This window comes from Melitaea cinxia, chromosome 1 (genome assembly GCF_905220565.1).
Source record: "Melitaea cinxia chromosome 1, ilMelCinx1.1, whole genome shotgun sequence".
NCBI classification, from domain to species: Eukaryota; Metazoa; Arthropoda; class Insecta; order Lepidoptera; family Nymphalidae; genus Melitaea; species Melitaea cinxia.
The window spans coordinates 18,163,545-18,185,110 of NC_059394.1; the positions used below are offsets into that span (position 1 = coordinate 18,163,545).

The following is a 21,566-nucleotide window of genomic DNA, read 5'->3' on the forward strand; positions in this document are numbered from 1 at the left end:
AGAAAGCTGGCAAAGTCAAGCAAACTTATTCCTAATAGAGAACTCTGCCAGTCAAACCATTTATATGATATAAGTGACGAAAATTTAAAACACAAAGACAAAATATTTATACGATTTTAGTATGCAAAACATGTTCAAATATGTGTGTGAAAATATTCATTGGTGTCAAAAATTTCGAACGCGTCCCGCAATCCATAAAGTTATACAATAAAACTAAGGACTATACCATTATTCAAAATTGTGCCCAACTAATCAGCGAACACCATACGGGCTAGGACGGCATTTTAACGCTGCAAACAACAAACGACCTTAAGATAACCCTTCACTGCTTTATAGCGTAATAAAGCACATTTTTTCATCCTACTAGTTTGGCAAAAGAAAAAATCCACCTAATAGTAAGCTGCTATCGTAGCTTTTGGATGCCTGCAAGACCAGAACGTCGCCATCGCGACTCTATTCCTCTGGAAAGTTCCTCACCACAGGAGTACAACACTACTCGAGAGCAGGATTAGTCTCCTAATTTTGATCAGGATATTACCAGCAATGCCCTAATATAATAGTAATTACAGGAGTACTTACTTTTAACGATAGGTTTAGCTAATGTTACATTTCATTTGTAATACATTGTTGTATTTCATGATAAAAATATAAAAAAGCCTTATTGAAAATAGACATCATTCAAAACGTGTGTACAATTTGAATTGACAAAAAAATATTTGTAAATACTAAGTTATTTTTTTCTGTCTAATAAACCTATTTTTCTATAAACTAATTTAACACCATATATTAATATCGATATATAATATGTTTTATGATGTTTTTCGACATAATTATATCGCTTTCGAACAAAAGCTTAGCATCGCATCAAGAGTGGCGATTCTGCTTTATAGAGAACCATAGCGCCCACAAATTCCGGTCCCTCGCCACTTATATTACAAAAGTTGTCGTAACTTCGCAATATCAGACAGTTGTGCGTCGCTCGATCAAAGACTTGTTACAAAGCGAAAGGAATCTGTTTATAGCTTAGAACAGAAAACGCGCAGAAATAGCGTCGTTTATATTTAGAATAATGATGGCACTTTTAAAAAATTAATATATCATTGATTTTTAAATTACGCACGCTTTATTAGAGAGTAAGCTGGTAAATGCGTGACGAAGCGTTACGAAAAGTGTGTTCGAGTGAAGCAAACAGAAGTTGAGAGGGAGATGTAAGTTAGTGAAGATAGAAAGAGAGAATGTTACGTTTCGTAAGTTTTACTTCAGCCATGTGGTTCAGTTATTTTGCCATCGTACATTACGTGTACAAACAAATTGTAGTTATTTCTAATTATAGAAAAATTTATTAATAATTTTGAGAAATTTGAAAAGAAACTCCATAATTCTAGTAAATATTTTTTCTGTCAACTGCAGCTGTCAAAACAAATGACATTATGCCAATCATACCACTAAAAACGAACTCCAGTCTTTCAAACGGAACTTTATTACATTTATTGTTTTAATAGTACTAAAACTCTTTTTACTTATGTAACACTAAGTGGGCTTATATGTGCTTATTAAGAATATATTATTAAAACGTTGAAACAACTATTATTTTTTTATTTATTTTCAACGATATTTGCCGCCATAACCCATACGATAAAAAATTCTATAGACAGAACTATGTCTATCCCTGTCTTTTCTTTTGAAGGCAATGACAACTATGACTGAAGCAATTGATAAAAGATTTTTTTTTATAAATTAAACATTGCCTTCAGAAGAAAAAAAATTGTAATTTTGAGGCTTTAACATATTTGTATCTAATACAGTTAAAAAATAACAAATATCACTAAATGACAAAACAGACGGCACAAAAATACAGACAATAAATAATATAAAAACGTAAAAGCGCTGTTTAAATAGTGAAAAAATATTTATAGTAAAAAAAATAAAGAAGCAAATGTAAAGTCTAAACTACACATGCACAGATCATGCTCAATATTACGACACAGTGAACAAAAGCAAGTTTTCAAGAAGATTTTGACCGCTCTCAAAGATTTTTGTTAAGATTCGGGAACTACTTAGTTTGGGTTAACTAAGCTGCCATATTGGTAAATGCTAGAATTATTTTTTAACGCTCGAATAACGTACTTTTAACACCCATTAATATCAAAATTACAAAAAAAAACACGTTAAAAGTACGTCATCAAACCTTTATTAGTTATTTTTTTAATGGAAAAATTGAAAAATAAAATAATAAAACAGGAAATGAAAACTATTACATTCCGTTCGGAAATAAAATTAAAAAAAATCAAGTTTCAAACGATTTTTATGTGTTTTATTTAGGTTAGTAACTAAGAGAAACGTTTCGTAACAATTTTGAAAAACAAACATTACTTTCGAATAAAAAAAATGGTTGCTCGATGGCATTATCCTTTCAATCTCTCAATTTAAGTTTCTTTTAGCATGGCCATGCAATATGCAGAGCATGATGTACTACAATTCCGTTGTAGAAAAACAAAATCACAGCGGGTATCGGGTGGGTGCATAGTAAATTTACAGTGAAATTTAAATATATATTTCATAACAATAATGTGCAAAAATAACTCTTCAATGTTCCAATTCGTAAGTCAAATAAAACATATTCCTCTGAAACAAATATCCCGCATTTATCCTTTTATAATACTGTACCAATCTTAATGAATTTGTCGTTTTAGATGATTATATTATATATGTTTAATGCATTGCGGTTTACGCGGCAGTTTTTGCAGGAAAAAACGTACCGCAAAATTATCATCGACATTACTAAGTTAAACCGAAACAGCCTAAGATCCTACATTTATTTATCTATTTTGAATCTATTTCGAATTTTCATGTAACTTTTAAACGTATTTCGTGTATATTATGCTAACTTTAAAAAAAAATCAACAGACCACCAGCTCGCAGTACCAATTATCGCATGAACTTACCTGCAAGAATGAAAATAAAAATGTCTACGACGTATCACCGAACTAAGAACTAAAGTATACAGTGGATATTCGAAGAATCATCAAGATGCTAATCAACATGTGACAGTCTGATGATGGGATGCATAACAGGGACTACCACTAGCTACTTACACGAGCTGCAGAACAGCGCTATGATCAGGATTTTAGAAAAAAACACTAAACAATGTTCAAACAGATGTAAATATATCAAAACTGCCGCATACGCCACAATGCAATGCAATTTTCAATACAGACAGTGGAAGAGAAATAAATGATAGAATTAACATAAACAAGGAATCGAGAAAAAAGTAAAACATAAAGGAAAAAGAATACGAACAGAACTTTAAGAAATTTTATCAAGTGTTAATTTAGGTTCATTCGTTTAATCACACTTACCAATGACAGCCATATATTGGTTATAAGTAGTTGATTCTTCTCGTCCTATTTGGTTAGACGATGTCAACATAAACAGAGAGAAAGGACGCAGTCAGTATAATGTTCTAGACAGCGGTGACGCGAGGCCACGTACGGAGGGACGGGCGGCGCGCGAGGGTCGGCATGCGCGGAGGCCCTCGCGCGGCGCCCCACACACAATCTAATATAAGGCGAATGACGATACAACAGATCAACACCGACTCTCCATGCGACATTACTGCCGCGATGGCGGCGCCCTCTAGCCGCTCCCGCCTCCTGTAACCGTTACTTTTAAACTGTGCTTCAGTGTCAAGCCGAGATTGTCTTTCGATGTGCTTACCCAACATTACTGTGCTTTAGCGTGGTAATAGATTAGGAAAAAATTTGTTCGTGACTTTAGAGAAAATTTACCGTTTATTGATTGCAAGGGCGGGGCGGCGAAGGCGCCGGGCCCGGCTCCTACCACTTACCAAGTTAAGCCAGACGTTCGTAGTCAGGATTTGATTTTTCTCATCCTTATTTTGTTAAACGAACGCACGGCGTCGCAAGAAAGGAACGAAAAAACACATTGAATCATACAAATTCCCACAACTCATACAATTCATAATTTGACGAAATCCTTGGCACCTTGGCAACCTTGCGTACATTTATTTATAATTTAATCTTAACTACAATTACCACCTTACATAAATAACACATAAAATACAAGTGTGAATAAAACATTAGTTATTCCAAAAGATAATTCGTGTACAAGATAAAATATTCAAAAATGAGTGGTTCATAGGCAAATATGATTGAATCGGTCGTAAATAAAAATCTCAGTAACAAACCACTCTCATAAATAACTCGTATAATGCTGCGGCCACGAACTGCGTCACGTATTTTTTGTTAAACGAAATAATAAATGATGAATTGTATCGCAAATGGTTTGCCAATTTCGCAAATGCATTCCAAATTTCCGTCCAATTGGCTCAACAAGGGGACAATAAAAAGATTCATTAGTAGACTTTTCCTTTTCACTCGTTTCGTGAATGTTAAGTATTCAAATGATGAATAAGTTACTGACCTGCAAATAACCTCGTTACAACGTTTTACAAAATTTCTGTTTTGTGAACGTATCAGAGTAAAATATTGATTGATATGAATAACGTACTCACGGGCACACGTTATTTAAGCGTAATAACTAAAGTATTAAAATCATTTTCCATTTGTAGTTAATTTTAATGGAAACATGTATATGTATTTGTAGTTTGATTAGAAATAGGAACGTTATTACGTTAATATTTATAATACTAATGACGTTTTGGTTTGAAATTTTAATTCATTTGGATTTGAATCTGTTCTGAACAGTCAGAATCATTCTATAAAAAGTAATTCGGCTCTAGCGGTCATTAATCCAGATCAAAATATCGGAAACTGTTTTGTAGCATAAGGCTTAAATTGTTAAATGTTTAAACTACATCAAGCCCAATAACTATATTTGTTTTTTCACTGCCTAGATTTTTTACTGAAAATGTCTAAACAGGAGCCTCAAAGACGTCCAGAGAAGGTGTAGTACTGTAGCAATGATCTGTTCATGGTTTATTGATTGACGCTTTAGTAATTACGCTATGGAGTATATTGATAATATAACACTATAAATATGACACGAAAATATATATGAGTGTTTTTTTATTTATTTATTTATTTCTCAACTAAAAGGCGACATGTAAGATTAGAGATTAAGATAATCAAATGAGACGTCACAGAAGTGAGTTATTTACCTAGCCTTTCTTATTTAATACCTGAATGTTATCCAAACTAGTAACTTAATAATATTAATTAAATTAGTTATCAATATAAAAAAAATAATGAAATTTATTTCAACTGAAATTTTATCTACATATGTTAATATGTACGGATTTATATTGTTTTACATAATTGACGATACAAAGGCGTGTTGACAAAAGGTTGAAAGAGTATTACGTATAGCAGTCACGGGAAGCTTTGAAACATGATAATATTTCCATTCAATTTGCATTTTCTGGCACTATACCAAGAATTGTTTCAATACCGTATTGTACTCTTTTCTATATCTTTATCATTTGTGTGCCTTAATTTTCATTCAATTAAGCTAATAGCCAGTTCGTTGAGAGATAATTCCTAATTTAATTATTTTAGGTTCGATTTTCAAAAGTTATGATAATCTTCCAGCGTAATATCTTTAGCAGCGTAATAGATTTCAGCAACTTGAGCCATTCAAACAAAGTTTCATTAATGTTCCTAAGTGAAATGATTTCAGAAAACATTGTCTAGATCAAATCTTTCAAATTAAGAATAATTTAACTTTTACCATTTACTATGTTATAGTATTAATTGATAGTCACTAGATTTGTAGGGCTGATGATCTGAAGTTTAATAAAAAGGCGTGTGCAGCAAAGATAGCGAAGATGTTGACATACTATACTTAATAAATAAATAAACTTTTCACACTCAACGGCCCCCAGTAGGATTTACTCCTGTGTCAGACACATACACAATACACAAGCACAAACGTCTAGACCACGACAAATATCATTATGGCCAATACAAATGTTTAACATGTGTGGGGATCGAACCGAAGCTCGAACCAAACCAGCGCTGTGACTGTTGCGCCAACGCGTTGGCATTACTTATTAACAAATTTATATACATCTTACAAAAAGTAAGTAATGGTCACATCAACTCATCATAATGTTTTTTTTTTTCTGTCAATTTATAATATTGCTCAGGAATTATATTATTAATTATCATCATCATCACTTCAGCCTATTGCAGTCCACTGTTGGATATAGACCTCCACAACTTCGCGCCAAAAATGGTGTGAACTCATGTGTGTTGCCCATAGTCACCACGCTGGGCAGGCGGGTTGGTGACCGCAGGGCTGTCTTTGTCGTATTTTAAAGCCAGCAGTTGGATGGTTATCCCGCCATCGGTCGGCTTTTTGTGTTCTAGGGTGGTAGCTGTGTGTGGCTAGTGGAGCTGTGTTATCCCTTAGTCGCCTCTTACAATACCCACGGGAAAAGAGGGGGTGGCTATATTCTTCATTGCCGTAACCACATAGCAATAATATAGCGTACATCATTATAGTCATAGTCACCACGCTGGGCAGGCGGGTTGGTGACCGCAGGGCTGTCTTTGTCGTATTTTAAAGCCAGCAGTTGGATGGTTATCCCGCCATCGGTCGGCTTTTTGTGTTCTAGGGTGGTAGCTGTGTGTGGCTAGTGGAGCTGTGTTATCCCTTAGTCGCCTCTTACAATACCCACGGGAAAAGAGGGGGTGGCTATATTCTTCATTGCCGTAACCACATAGCAATAATATAGCGTACATCAAGCAATTTTCTAAAACAATAGTATTTAAATATCCATGAGAGAGAAAAAAAAATAACAAAACGAGATCTTCGGATTACAGCTCAACTTCCAATTGAATAGATGGTGAACAATAAGAAAATGAAGCTGCATCTTACGATATTGCAAGAGTCAAAGCAGCGACGAGGTACAAAGGGGGTATTAGTGCAAGCGACCACTTTTACAATGACTTACCTACCGTTGTAGTTATAAATGTATAAAATGAGACAGACATTAGAATAGAAAAATGTGAAATAGGTTTTTCTTCATTGTTGCGACAGCGAAGTGGGAAAATTAATCCCTCAATTTTATTTCTAATAATGGAATGTTTTACAATGAATCTCGTCTTCAAGCGCCTTTCGTATCAGAAATGTTTAAAAAGATTATTAAATACAACGCCTTAATTGCTACTTTAGTAACATTCTAATTTGATATTCTAATTTGTAACGAGCTTCCCCGATAAAAACCCTAATTAAATTTAAAATATTTGGATAAATAAAGAATTTTTATAAAATATTATTTCTTACATCAATTAACTACTAAGCTTACTTTAGCTTATTTAGTAATTTGTAATTTTAGCTTATTTAGTAATTTGTAATTTAATATATATATATTAGTTAAATATTAGAAAAAAGGTTTGACGTAAACATTTTTCACCAATCTTCTATATGATCGAACATTCTCAACACGGCTCAATTGTTGTCGATACTTTCAAGCGCACTTATTTCTTTCACCTCATAAATATTAGGTTAAGTATAAATAGCCTCTCGAATATAGATCAAAAGGGTATATATTTTTAGTGTTTAAGCGTGTGTAACCATGTACCTATTATTTTTGTTTTTGTACCTATTACTTTATTATTCTGTATATAATTTAAATTACGCCTTGATCGAATTGACCACGACTTAGTTCCGTACCTAAGCGATTGGTCGGCAAAGTCTCGCAAACTTCATTCAGAATATCTTTAAACCTTCACTGAAGTGATATTTTCGGGTCGGTTCGGCAAAATTCGGCTTTCGTTCGACTTATCTCTTACTTAAGAAAATCACATTATATCTAGAACCTTTGAGGCTATAGTAAATAACATATACCTTATGGAAAAATTTACAACTCACAACTTTTTATGACTTACAACTAACCAACATTTAAAATAAATGTATATCAAAATAAACTGGCACAGAATATAGACATCAAAATCGGATAAAGTGAACAGAAAGTAATCAAAATAAAAGCATTTCCATACCGTATGAAATTGTGAAACGCGCCCAATCATTAACAATATAACGATATGTTAAAATATTATTTACTCTAACGCATTGAGCCATAAATTCAATAAAATATATGAGTTAAGCTATTTATCTAACGAAGTGTTCATGTCATGGACCTGATAAAAATATTAATCAAATATATATAATTCTCGTGTCGCGGTGTTTGTAGTTAAAAACTCCTCCGAAACGACTTGACCGATTCTCATGAAATTTTGTGTGCATATTGGTTAGGTCTGAGAATCGAACAACATCTTTTTTTCATCTCCCTAAATGTTGAGGGTAGTCAGCCCCTAATTTTCTTTTTAATTTTTAGTTAAAATATTTATTTTTTATTCTATTATGACTTGGCGTTGAAAAATACATAGAACTAAATTTTCACCCTTCTTCCACCAACCCCTATTTTTAAATAGCGTTTAGCGGTAAGACAACGTTTGCCGAGTCAGCTAGTAAACAAATAAAAATTCATTCGAGTTTTTACGTATGTGTCTTCATCAGAAATTTTTGACAAAATCTAACAACCCTACTCAATCCTACACTATTAGACAAAGACCACTACATTTTAAGAGAAAAATATAAGCAGTGCTGAGCTTGTTAGCGCTGTTTCATGCTCTTTAGACGGACTAAGTTTCTACAGTTTCATGTAGATTTCTCACTATTTTACCGATACCAACGCGAAAATATTGAATGAAAAAAAACGCTTCAGCCTGTAATATCCTACTGCTGGACATAGGCCTCTTTCTCCATGTAGAGGAAGGATCAGAGCTTAATCCACCACGCTGCTCCAATGCGAGTTAGCGAGATATTTTCCCCACTATGATTAACGATCGCTATCAGGTGTACATGATAACAACCGGGACCGACGGCTTAAAGTGCTATCCGAGGCGCGATGGAGAGACCCAGAAGGACTGCACAAAACCCAGACCACGGCAAACATCTCTATGGCCAATCAAATGTTTGTCATGTGCGGGGATCGAACCCGAAACAGCAAGCGCAACAGCCACAAACCGTGCTGTGACCGTTGCGCCAATGCATCGTCTGACTAATGAAAAAATAGCCTTTTAGAAAAAAAAATGCTAGTTTCATCCCAAACCATCCTACCATATCTTACTTCAAATACAAAATTCATTTAAACTTACTTTAATTAAAACCATATAAAAACAAATTACTAAGTAAAAAATACTTAAAATTAAAGCAACTTAATTAAAATTTAAGACTCATAACTAAGGACGCAAATAAACTTTTCAACGTCGAGTACCGAGATTTTGACACTAGTTACAAAGTGTGTCAACAAAGAACCGACCGCTGGAAATGGAATCCGTAATACAGTTAGCTTCCCAAAACTGAACTCACCGAGTTACTAAAACATTAAAGAATTCTCTACGACCTGGGGCTGTGCGGAAGGATCTTTTGTTCCTGAAGCGGTGGCTGGATGTCGTGTAGCTTTGTATTTAAAACGTAAGAACTAATTGAGACTATTAAATGAACTAATGATTCTTTTTTCAAATTAGGCTGTAATTAAAAAGCTAAAAAAAATATTTAGTCTATATAATTGTGTTTGCTCGCAAACGAAAAAAAAACCGACTTCAATTACATAGACGAGTAATACAACGTAGATCGACGAAAAAATTGTCGAGTAACTACGCGTTATCAAAGATTACTCAAAAAGTAGTTATCAGATCTCAATAAAAATTATATGTGACTACATGACAAACATCAGCTTTCGATTAAATTAAAAATTATGAAAATCGGTACACCCAGTAAAAAGTTATTGCGGATTTTCAAGAGTTTTCCTCGATTTCTCTAGGATCCCATCATCAGATCCTGGTTGCCTTATCATGGTACTAAACTAGGGATATCTCTTTTCCAAAAAAAAAACGAATTATCAAAATCGGTACATCCAGTAGAAAGTTATGCGGTATAATACAACGTAGGTCGACGAAAAAAGCGTCAAGTAAAAACGCATTATTAGATATAACTCAAAAAGCAGTTGTTAGATCTCAAATAAATTTAAATGGGACCAATTGACACACCACCTTTCGATTTAAAAAAAATTGTCGAAATCAGTCCACACGGTCAAAAGTTCTGATGTAACATACATAAAAAAATACAGTCGAATTGAGAACCTCCTCCTTTTTTGGAAGTTGGTTAAATATAAACTTAAGTTGGCGCAGCAGTCACTGGACGAAATATGACACGGAATTAAAATATTCTTATTTCAGTTACTGACATAAATTACAAAGTAAAGAAAGAACTTAAAGATTTTTATTTCCAGTACTGTTATAAAATAAAAATAAATATAGGAACTAATTTAGCTTAGTAAATGAATGGAAATATTCTTATTTCAAATGCTGCTATAAATTAAACAGTAAAGAAATAATTTAGCCTCATCAACGAACTGAAGAAATTCTTATTTCAAAAACAGTTACAAATCTGACCAACGAAAATATTTATTTGAAATATCAGACTATTTGGGGATATGATTAATTAAAAAAATTAAAGAATTCGTTTAAATAGTAAATAACTGTTTCATCAATGCAAATATTTGTTCAAACCACTCGCGTTTCTGCTCTTATTAAATACATAGTTAAGGTCTAGTCCAAGTTGACTTTGATATTAGTTTTGTTTCTATAAATATAACTTGTCTATTCGTAAGATAGGATTATCTGTACTTAATCTTACCAAACAGATGATGTTATTTTTGTCAATGGGTAAAAAGTGAAATATTTTAAAAATGAAAAATCTTATCTATACTCTATACAAATAAATAAAATTGGAGTGTCTATTTGTAATATTATAATAACCGCTTTTTAGTAAAAGCATATGGATATATACACGATACAAGTACCAAAATAACATTTTTTAACAATTTTTGTCTGTCTGTTTGTTCCAACTAATCTCTGAAACGGGTGGGTCGATTTTGACGGGACTTTTACTGGAAGATAGCTAATATAATAAGGAGTAGTAACTTAGGATACTTTTATTTTAGAAAATTATTCATTTTATAACTATGCGAACTGAACAGTAACCTTTCTGTTAAATTCCACGTGGACCAAGTCGCGGGCGCAGCTAGTTTTTACTAAGAAAGAGTCTAAATTATTTATCATTACACTATGAAAGCAAATATATAAATATACATATGTAAAATTTAAAAAAAATCTCCATTATGGACTCGAATCGAGAAGTTAAGCAATAACTTTATTTAGATTACAAGACCTTGTACTTTTTAAATATTAAAATATAATAAATTGATAAATTTCGTTGTGTAGACAACTGAGGTAGGGCACAGCAGGAAAGAATCTGCTCAAAATAAGGAGCAACCCGACTAGGGTAGTTCCTTTCAAAGATCACAGCTAAATAATACTGTTTTCATGCAGCGTTGTGTTCCTGTGGTAAGTAAGATGACCAGACCTCCTAGACGCTATTGGGGGTAGGGTCGGCCATACGTTTGCGTTGCTTCTGGTTGTGCAGGCGTGTATACGCTACGGTAATCGCTTACCATTACCATCAGGTGAGCCATAATCTTGTTTCCCGACCTAGTTGTATGAAAAATAATTTAAATTAAGAACAGGTGTAAGGGAAAACGTAACTACACTTTGATACTAACATATTTAGTTAGATATCTGCATGTAAGCCAGCTTAAACAACATGACTATAATTAATATTACGTCGTCCATTGTAATTTTAACTCGCTTTATAAATGAGTCTACAATAGCGAGTAATGTAAACAAATAAATTCGTTAATAATGAATGTGAATGTAATACGCTTCGGTAACGTGGTCTCATTGAACGTAATGTGCGATAAATTCATTTTGAAAAATCACACCTCAATATTATAGATGTATTTTAAATAATAAACATTAACAACACCCATTAAATCTGTTCAAACAGAGTTTTTATATATAATTATTAATATTATAATGTATGAATTGTGTTTGCTCGCATACGAAAAAAAACCTGTGCAACATACTGCCTCATTATTTAACTGTCATTTCATTTACTTTGAAAAAGATTTTACATCACAATAAGTCTCCAATTCTTAAATATTCGAATTTTAAATATAAAATTTTTAAATCATCCAATTTAAAATAGAATATAAAACCTTTTTGTCACGTAATAAGTGACAGCTATACAGACGAATCCACTCTAATTCTATTATGCACAACAATACTCGTTTAATACATGTTTTCAACAGTCATGTTTTACATATTTATTAATGGAGCATAAAAATAACAATTCGAACAACCATTCTTGAAGATAACATACATTTCTAAAGAATTGTATATTATTTTTCTTCCAGAGAAATACTTTAGCGATACCTACGGATTTTATATCAAATAAACGTCTTTTGAACTGATTCTCTTCGTTTTTCGTTCTATTGAATATCGCGGAGGCGAAGATATCGGACATGTGTCAGTTCCCGTGAAAAAGGTCGCTCGCTATGAGGAATAACAAAACTGGAGCAGAATTTTATGTGAACGTAAACATCCGATGTGTTTGTGTACCGTATGTATTTCGTTGATTTTTTATGTCAAAGTTAAATAGCAGATAACGAAAACGATGCTCACTAATTTTCATTCGTTTTTCGAAATTCTTGTTTTTAATAAGAATTTGAACGAAAGAAGAACTACATGACCAGATAATTGTGTTTGCTCGCAAACGAAAAAAAAACCGACTTCAATTACATCGACGAGTAATACAACGTAGATCGACGAAAAAATAGTCAAGTAACTACGCGTTATCAAAGATTACTCAAAAAATAGTTATCAGATCTTAATAAAATTTATATGTGACCACATGACAAACATCAGCTTTCGATTAAATTAAAAATTATCAAAATCGGTACATCCAGTAGAAAGTTATGCGGTATAATACAACGTAGGTCGACGAAAAAAGCGTCAAGTAAAAACGCATTATTAGATATAACTCAAAAAGTAGTCGTTAGATCTCAAATAAATTTAAATGGGGCCAATTAACAAACACCACCTTTCGATTAAAAAAAAATTGTCGAAATCGGTCCACACGGTTAAAAGTTCTGATGTAACATACATAAAAATAAAAAAATAAAAATACAGTCGAATTGAGAACCTCCTCCATTTTTGTAAGTCGGTTAAAAAGTGCTATATATCGTAACTAAACCCCGAGGACGAGGAAGAGCCCGAATCACATGGATGTCTGAGTAAATAAGAACCTCAAAGAAGACCAAGGCAATAAAGAACCCGGGACCGTGTTGCCTGGAGGCGCATGATACGGGGGGCCAATCCCAAATAAAATAGGAAAGAGCCAGGAAAAATGTTAAAATTTTCCTCTTACCTGCAAGGTCTCTTCTTCTATTAAAAAAAAAACAATTTGAGATTATTCGCTACTTCTCGTCACAGCGAACTAAATCACAAATCTAAGGATATTTGTCAGATATATATTTTCTCATAATCAAAAAGGATGTTAAAATAAAACAAATACAAATTAAATCAACGCAAACATCGATTTATATTCATATGAATGTAGCCTTTTTGAAGAGCATGAAAGATAAAACGAAAATAATACATACATACATACATACATACATACATCTACCACCAACATAAAAGATTGCTGTGTGGTTACGGCATCAAAGAATATAGCCACCCCCTCTCTTCCCGTGGGTGTCGTAAGAGGCGACTAAGGGATAACACAGTTCCACTAATACCTTGGAACTTAAAAAGCCGACTGATGGCGGGATAACCATCCAACTGCTGGCTTTGAAATACACAGGCCGAAGATGGGCAGCAGCGTCTTCGGTGCGGCAAAGCCAGCCCTGCGGTCACCAAATCTCCTGCCCAGCGTGGTGATTATGAGCAAAACACATGAGTTCACGCCATTTTTGGCGTGAACTTGTGGAGGCCTATGTGCAGTAGTGGACTGCGAAAGGCTGCTGTGATGATGATGATGATGATAAAAGATTTCCTAACATAAAGCAATTTTTAATTTTAGTTTTACTCGTCTATTCGTACGTAAGTGAATCCCTCGCAATGCCAATGGATAAATTTAAAATTTTAAAACTATTTGAAATATCAAATTCAATTTTTAGTTAAATATCACGAATTGAAATTCAGTTTTCCGATTTCCATATCACGTATTATCCCATCAAAAACACAAGCAATTTCTGCATAAAATTTTCGTGTTCGATATCGACAGAATCCTGTCAATAAAATAATTTAGCACAATAATTCTGAATACGGATGCTTTAGTGATTAAATGCAATGTCTGCAATACATAGAAATACATTCATACCTATTGCTCCCATGCAACACAAATTTAGGCAAGAATGTAAAATTTACTAAAGATAAATTACGTTTTAACATTTTTCAATATATTATAGAATATATATTAAATGTAAAAAAGGTTTCGTTAGTAAGATTACTTTTAAATTTTGTTACGCGTTCAGTATATTATATTATTTTCTATCCGCACGAAAGGTATTCTTCCAATGTTTTATATTAATCCAATAATCCATATTTATTTATTATTCAAATACGCTTACATTTATATTCTTCAAAATATTTAAAAAACATGTTATGCTTTTTATTCTTTTAACCATTTTAGACAAAACAATCGAGGTATTAATAAAATAATAACAATAAAATATTTGTATAGAAAATCCAATGAAAATCCTTAAATTAATGAAGTTTATAATAGATATTTTATTGAAAAAAAATTTTAGCTTCTTTCCGCCATCTGTTCCATCTGAGTTCGCTTATTAGCGATGCAACAGCGTAGGTGATTAAGCTCTGATGCTTTTCCTCAATAGAACTTGAAACCTTTGCCAAGTATAAGATATTATGTCAATTAATTCTTCTACGATAGTAAAATACAGTTAAAATATTTTTCTATAAACATGATGACATATAAATAGAATGTATTAATTTATTTATTTAGTTAACATTTATTATACGTAAAGAATTATATATTTGTTATTAAGACTTACGTGCAATGGATGTTCTTATCCCTAAAAGAGATTAGTACACTGGACACATACACACACACACACACACACACACACACACACACACATATATATATATATATATATATATATATATATATATTGTTAAAGCGCTTTATTATAACTATTATTTAGCTTCCCTACACGTAGGTCTAGGTACCTTAATTGGCACTACTCAAGTTTCATAAGTTATTTACTTTCACAAAAGGTTGTATGGTAGAGATTGTTAATATGAATAAGAACGCCTGTGTTTTCCTTTATTTATTATTTACTGTAAATGTAGTGACTGCAATAAAGTTTTTATCTATATATCTATCTATCTGATAATATATATATACTAGCTGACTCGGCGAACGTTGTCTATTAAAAAATAAGGGAGGGTAAATCGTTGGCTATTTAAAAATAAGGGTTGATCGTAGAGGGTTAAAAATTTAAGGCTGTAAGTATTTTTTTATGATGATGATTTTATCATAAAAAAATAAAAAAATAATAATATCTAAAAATTCAAAAAAAAATAGGACTACAACTTAACATGCACACAATCAATGAATTTCATGAGAATCGGTCAAGCCGTTTCGAAGGTGTTTAACTACAAACACCGCGACACGAGAATTTTATATTAGATATTACACGAGAATTATATATAAGAATATATTAGATATATACATATATAATTGTACATAAATATATCCAACATAATAAAAATTATGATAAGGTACAATAACGCTTTTTTAATTATAGTAGTACTCACCTAGATGTAATGTATTCAATTATTAAATATCAAGATTTGTGTGTATTTAGCCTACGGTTCAACTGATTATAAGCGATTACCATAACTTATAGACGTCTGCAACACTAGAAGCATCGTAAGCGCGTTGCCGACCCAATCCCCAATTCCCCCAGGAGCTCTGGTCACCTTACTCACCAACATGAACACAACACTGCTTGAAAGCAGTAGTATTTACCTGTGACCTTCTGTAAGGTCGAGGTACTACCCCAGTCGGGCTGCTACAAATTTGGAGCAGGAAATTTCCTGCTGTGCCCTGCCTCAGATAAAATATAATATATTGTGTATTAAAATAGTAGAGAAACAAAATAGCACAGAAACATTTACTTATATTTGACGCATATAATATATTACGTCTGCCCGTGACAATCAAACTATTACTAATGAAAATTGTCGGTTATTTCTATACCGTACATAATAACACATTTGCAGATCAGTAAATAATTTTACTCACAAAAATTTATTTTATTCAATATAATATAATACTATAAGTTGGACTCTAATTGTTATAAACTAAATTATATATTATAAATGTTTGTACTTATATTATTTATATATAAATGCAATTTAACAGACACTAATACGATAATATATGATACCCCCTTTGGTTGGCCACAATATCGTAACCACGAAACTGTCAGGATGTAATAGTCTGTGCGACAAAACCAAGAGTAAAAAAAAAGATACGTGTTTACTATTACTACCATAAAATCCATTATATAGAGTTATAGACAAATATTTGTAAAAAAATAGACTATAAAACGTACAGTTTAAATTTAAAACGAAAGTATTGTCAATCAAAAATGTTATCCTCGCAAACGTAAAAAAAAATCTAATATATACATATCTAATTGTGGCAACATTTAAAATACGTTATTTAAAGCATAATTCCAAATAAAAGTAAACAAATTCCTACATAACACTCAAAATACTTAATTGACACATAACTTATGTAAAACTACGCGCACACGTGTCAAACCAGCATCGCCATACGTAACACAAGTTAGCCGGCAAGTAAAGTTACTAAGACCACACCGCCCTGACCGCAACCGCCGGACTGCCGCCGTTAATCTCAGTGAACAAGATGAATGCATCCAGCGAACTTTCTGATTTTCGCACACGAATCAGAGGCTAACTTAGAACTTATGTAACTAGTTTGACGAAACAGTTGGTTGAAACCTTTTGAACATACATTATTAAGCATACACGGCCTCGGTAACTTCAAGTATTTGTTTTAAATAATATCAAAATTTTTGATTTTAAAATAATCTCATCAAATGTCTCAGTTGATAATAAGTTATACTATCGATGAATAAAGAAAATGACCGCTTTTAAATACAATTCAAGTCAAATTTAATATTCTTTATAATATAAACCTTAATAAAATTATTTTCAAAAATGACAAAACTAACAGAAAAATACGTTTTCAAACGAATTTAATTTTCCTGCCAGCTCTGTTACTGTCACCAACTAAACTGACGCTGGATTTCGCAAAACGACAAAACGCGATGCACAATGCAGGCGCAATTTTAATTTTACAAAACATTAATCAAAGTTTCCTGTTTTTTACTTTTTGACTTTGTTCCTTTCAATTTTTTGTCACCTGTTTATACATCTACAGGTTTAAACCCTTAGTCTTCACTTCTCTACTAAATATTACAGCTTTCAGCTTTATTACTGACTAAGACACAAAAGTTTTTAATCACACTCCTTTCATACAAATGCTTTTAAAAATAAATAAATAAAATTCATCACACTCAACGGTCCTGAACTTACTCCCGTTTCACAACACAAACAAAACGCCCATACTACTGTAAGCGTCTTTATGGCAATTACAAATGTATTCTGTGTGCGGGAACTGAACATACAATAGCCAGCTCATCAACTATTATCAGTCGCTGTGACCGTTGCGCTACACGTGGTCATTAAATATAAGAGTGGTAAGTAATACATAATCCAATCACATTATATCTTATGAACAGAGCCGGATTCATTCATTAGAGTTCCCTACTCAACGTTTCACTCTTTTTCTCTTTTCTAATCCTCTAAAACTGGCATTTTACTTCAATATTATAGAATAGATGATACAGTGTACAGTAATATTCATAATATTACTATATTTAATATTACGGTTATCAGTACTGGAAACTATATGAAATATTAACGTCACAATATGTGGGTGCTGTAAAATTAAAACTTAAATTTATTAAGTAATCGTTAGATCTCTAGATCAGAACAGTTGAATTGTTCCTGCCAGATATAAAACTCAAAATAACTAGATGCCGGCTCTAATTTAAAAAGAGTGTACTAAACAAGCGCCAGGTAAGATGCTCTTCGTCAACCTCTTGTAATTATTCAGACACTTAATACTCGTCGATATAAATTTCTATATTTTAAAACAGTCACATACAAAACTTAAAGGTAGCCTTTTTAACGCAAAGTACCAATGTCAAATAGGAGCTATTTAAAAAAAACGCTATGCGAGTGAACAAATGCATCGTTCACATAAATGGCTTTGATTATCGTAAAATACGAGAAGGATAATAAGTATACATTCATTCATTCGTTCAATTTAAAGCAGTACTTTTTTATATATGAAAAGTAACTTTCAAAATTCTTCATTTATACTTCAAGGGTTACACTTGTCACTGTAAAACACAACATCTATAAACTTAAATCACAACCAAACATGTATATGTCTTTTAATTAAGATAATACCTTCATTAATAAAATTTATATTTGGAAATAACTTCATATTTTTAAACACTATATTCCTTGTAGCTATTTCATATCGCTAGCACTCGTCATCAAAGTATTCAATAAAAATATAATTAGATCAAGAAAACCTACCACGTCAATGATCTGTTGCAGCGTGAGTCCAAACTTGACCTCAAGCGGGTCACTCTCGTTGGCTACCGGTCGCTCCAGTGTATTGTAGGAGTTGAGGAGAGCGTTCAGAAGACGCTTCTCATGCGGTCCTTGCTCCGATACTGTGGACAAAGTTATTATTAATATTTAATTAGACACAATATTAATAACATTTAAATACATTGGAAACCCCGTTTTAATAGTGGTTTAATAAACCAATGCCGATATTTTTAAGTGCAATAGTGTCTTCTTCCCTTTTTAAAACTGTGCGTAATATTTATTTGTCAATAACACTAGTCTTATTTTAAACTACGTAAACAGGATATAGAAAAATATTTTAATAGTGAAACGCTAACATATTGTTAGATTCTAAAGTACAATTGAATATTTATTTAACATCTCTTACTAGATATTGGAATTTCCAAGCACACGTAAGTAGTTAAGAAAGTTAGAAAGCTAAAAATAACCATTACTACTACGACTAACAGTATTTTCTTTTTCAAAAGAAGATCAATGCCTGGTGACTATGACTCCGAGGTCATCTTTCAGGGGAATCTTTTTGCTTTTTCAATTATGAAATATCTATAGTAATAATTGTATCACAATATATCTACGAAAAATAATAATTTACGCTTATTTATGATGAACAAAGAGACTTCTTAATATCTGTAAAAAATGTACAAAAATAGCCATTCCAAAACGGCTCTTATAAGTCTACCTTAGTGTACTTTGACTGGAATGTATTTCTAAAAAAACACCTCAAAGTAAAAATATTTCATATACAACCGAATTAAAACAAACCACAATACTGACGACAATGTGGTGAACTCGAATGAAAAATTCCTGTATTTTAAAAAGCTTTATCTAGAGCGACGATCTTTTCTGTGTCTATTTTTCCACTCTGCATTTCTTTTGTTCGCGCGTTTGTACTTGCTAATTGGACCCGCCTTCCACTCACTTTATTGGACGTGACCGATGTAAACTTCATGTTTGCTCGTAGAGACCAATATTAGATCCCTTTGTTGAATATTTCAGTTTTTAAATCTTTGAGGTCATTTTATTTGCTTGTGCCTTTTTGCTAGACGTGTCGCTTATATAATTCATAAGTTCAGCAACGTAGCGACGGATTTTCAAATGACCATCGAAACTCGAACAACTGCCTGCAACAAATTATCCAAATCCTTGTTGGATACTTGAAGCAACCCGCATTGAAGAGTTATGACTGGATAAAACCTTTAGCCACGCACCTGAACCTCTCGAAATGCCATGTTTACGACCACACCTAAACTAAAGACAAAAAGCACAATTTCGTTGAGCAGTTCTCAGAAATTCACTAGAGTCCGGCTTGAAGGACCAGCAATAAACACTCATTTTAGGGGCTTAGATCGCTCTTGTGAACGTGATGTATGAAGGTGCGAACGAGACAGGTATCCCTTACGATCGGATAAGTCTGCGTGAGGGAGATGGAGTACGCGAAGCCGTTAAACCAGGTGATTCATATCTTTGGGAATTCAAGTGCACAATAGACCGTTTTACGTGTAATAGTTTCAGGTTGCCTTAACAATTTTAATTAAAAGCCACGTTCCTTTAAGCGCTTGGATATTTGTGTTGTAATTTATTGGCTAATTTCTGTAACATCCATCATTCTGTTATTATTGAGGATAATTGAACCTATGTTTTGTTGTATGCTATTTTACTTGCGTGTAGAATAGTATATACCCTTAAGATTAATATAAACATGTTTTTACTTCTCAACTAACTAAGGAATCGCAATTTACTGCAGAAAATATAATCATAAATGCAATAAGAAAATTTAGAAATCTGAATATCATTTAACACACAACAGTCGCACGCAACACATTATTAAAAATATATATATTTATATTAGGTAAGCTATTTGTAGCACAAATAGCCAAGACAGCTTATTGCTCGTCGGAACGCAATAACGGCGGGTCTCGGCTAATCTAGTGCTCAAGCATCTGCCACAGCTAGACTAGCCCAAATACAGTGCAGAATACCACGTCGTTTGCTTCACGAATTTCGTAAATGAATACACTATTAATTCAGTTTCTAAGTGTCTCTTATTAAAGAAATAAATTAAAATAAGCTTATCTAGAATTGCTTTTCAAGAATTTATTTTAAATTAGTTATTTACAATAATTCATATACTTAAATTAATTTGAAATTATTATACTATCAAAATGTGGATTTCTCCTAATTATTTAAATGAAAGAGTCCTACTTTAGTTACGATCATAGAGGAAAAGATTGAATAATCACGTGAATATACGTGACAAAATCAGAGATGAAGAGTAAGCGTGACACCTACTTAATTTACAACGCAACGTTACTCTACGCGTATAAAATTTATGTTCTAGATTATACCTGTAAAAAAAACGAAAAGAAAGATCATACCTTCGAAAGGTAGGTAATAAGGTAGGAAGGAATGCAAACTGCTACATAATATTTGTCACAATTCAATATATACGTGACAAAATCAGAGATAAACATAAACAACACCTATAAAGCGTCGTTGTTCCACGCGCCCGCTGGACCACAGGAGTGACACGACGGTAATACGGTACTACATTACAAAATCCGTTTCACTCCACAAAAGGGTTAATTAAAACGTCTGCCGCCTTCAAACGCTCTGTCAATATTGTTCGCCGGTTTTCGTTTGCCAATTACGATAGTTAGAACTGCTGATAAGATAATTTATCCAAGTTACAGGAAGCCGATCGATCCTTTTTGAAGTAAAACTTCTTTAGAATAGTTGTGATTTGAAACTCGATGAAACGAAAAATGCGTCACGAAAAAGAATTAAACACATAAATGAATAGGAGAGAGTGTGATTGAATACATTACAGCTCAAAACGCGTTAGCAACGCTTTTTGCTTGACGCTTACGAACTTTTTCACGAGAG

At 32.7% G+C, this 21,566-nt stretch overlaps 1 protein-coding gene across 1 annotated transcript in view; it reads right to left on the reverse strand.

Annotated features, from left to right (window-relative positions):
* Positions 1-21,566, reverse strand: part of LOC123658179 (neuronal acetylcholine receptor subunit alpha-7) — a 142,362-nt gene that overhangs the window by 22,922 nt on the left and 97,874 nt on the right. The window contains exons 2-4 of the mRNA XM_045593624.1: positions 18,627-18,766; positions 3,848-3,892; positions 3,360-3,404 (exon numbers count right to left, since the gene is read on the reverse strand). Of these exons, the coding sequence (XP_045449580.1) occupies positions 3,360-3,404; positions 3,848-3,892; positions 18,627-18,766 (230 nt within the window). The remainder of the gene's footprint in view (positions 1-3,359; positions 3,405-3,847; positions 3,893-18,626; positions 18,767-21,566) is intronic.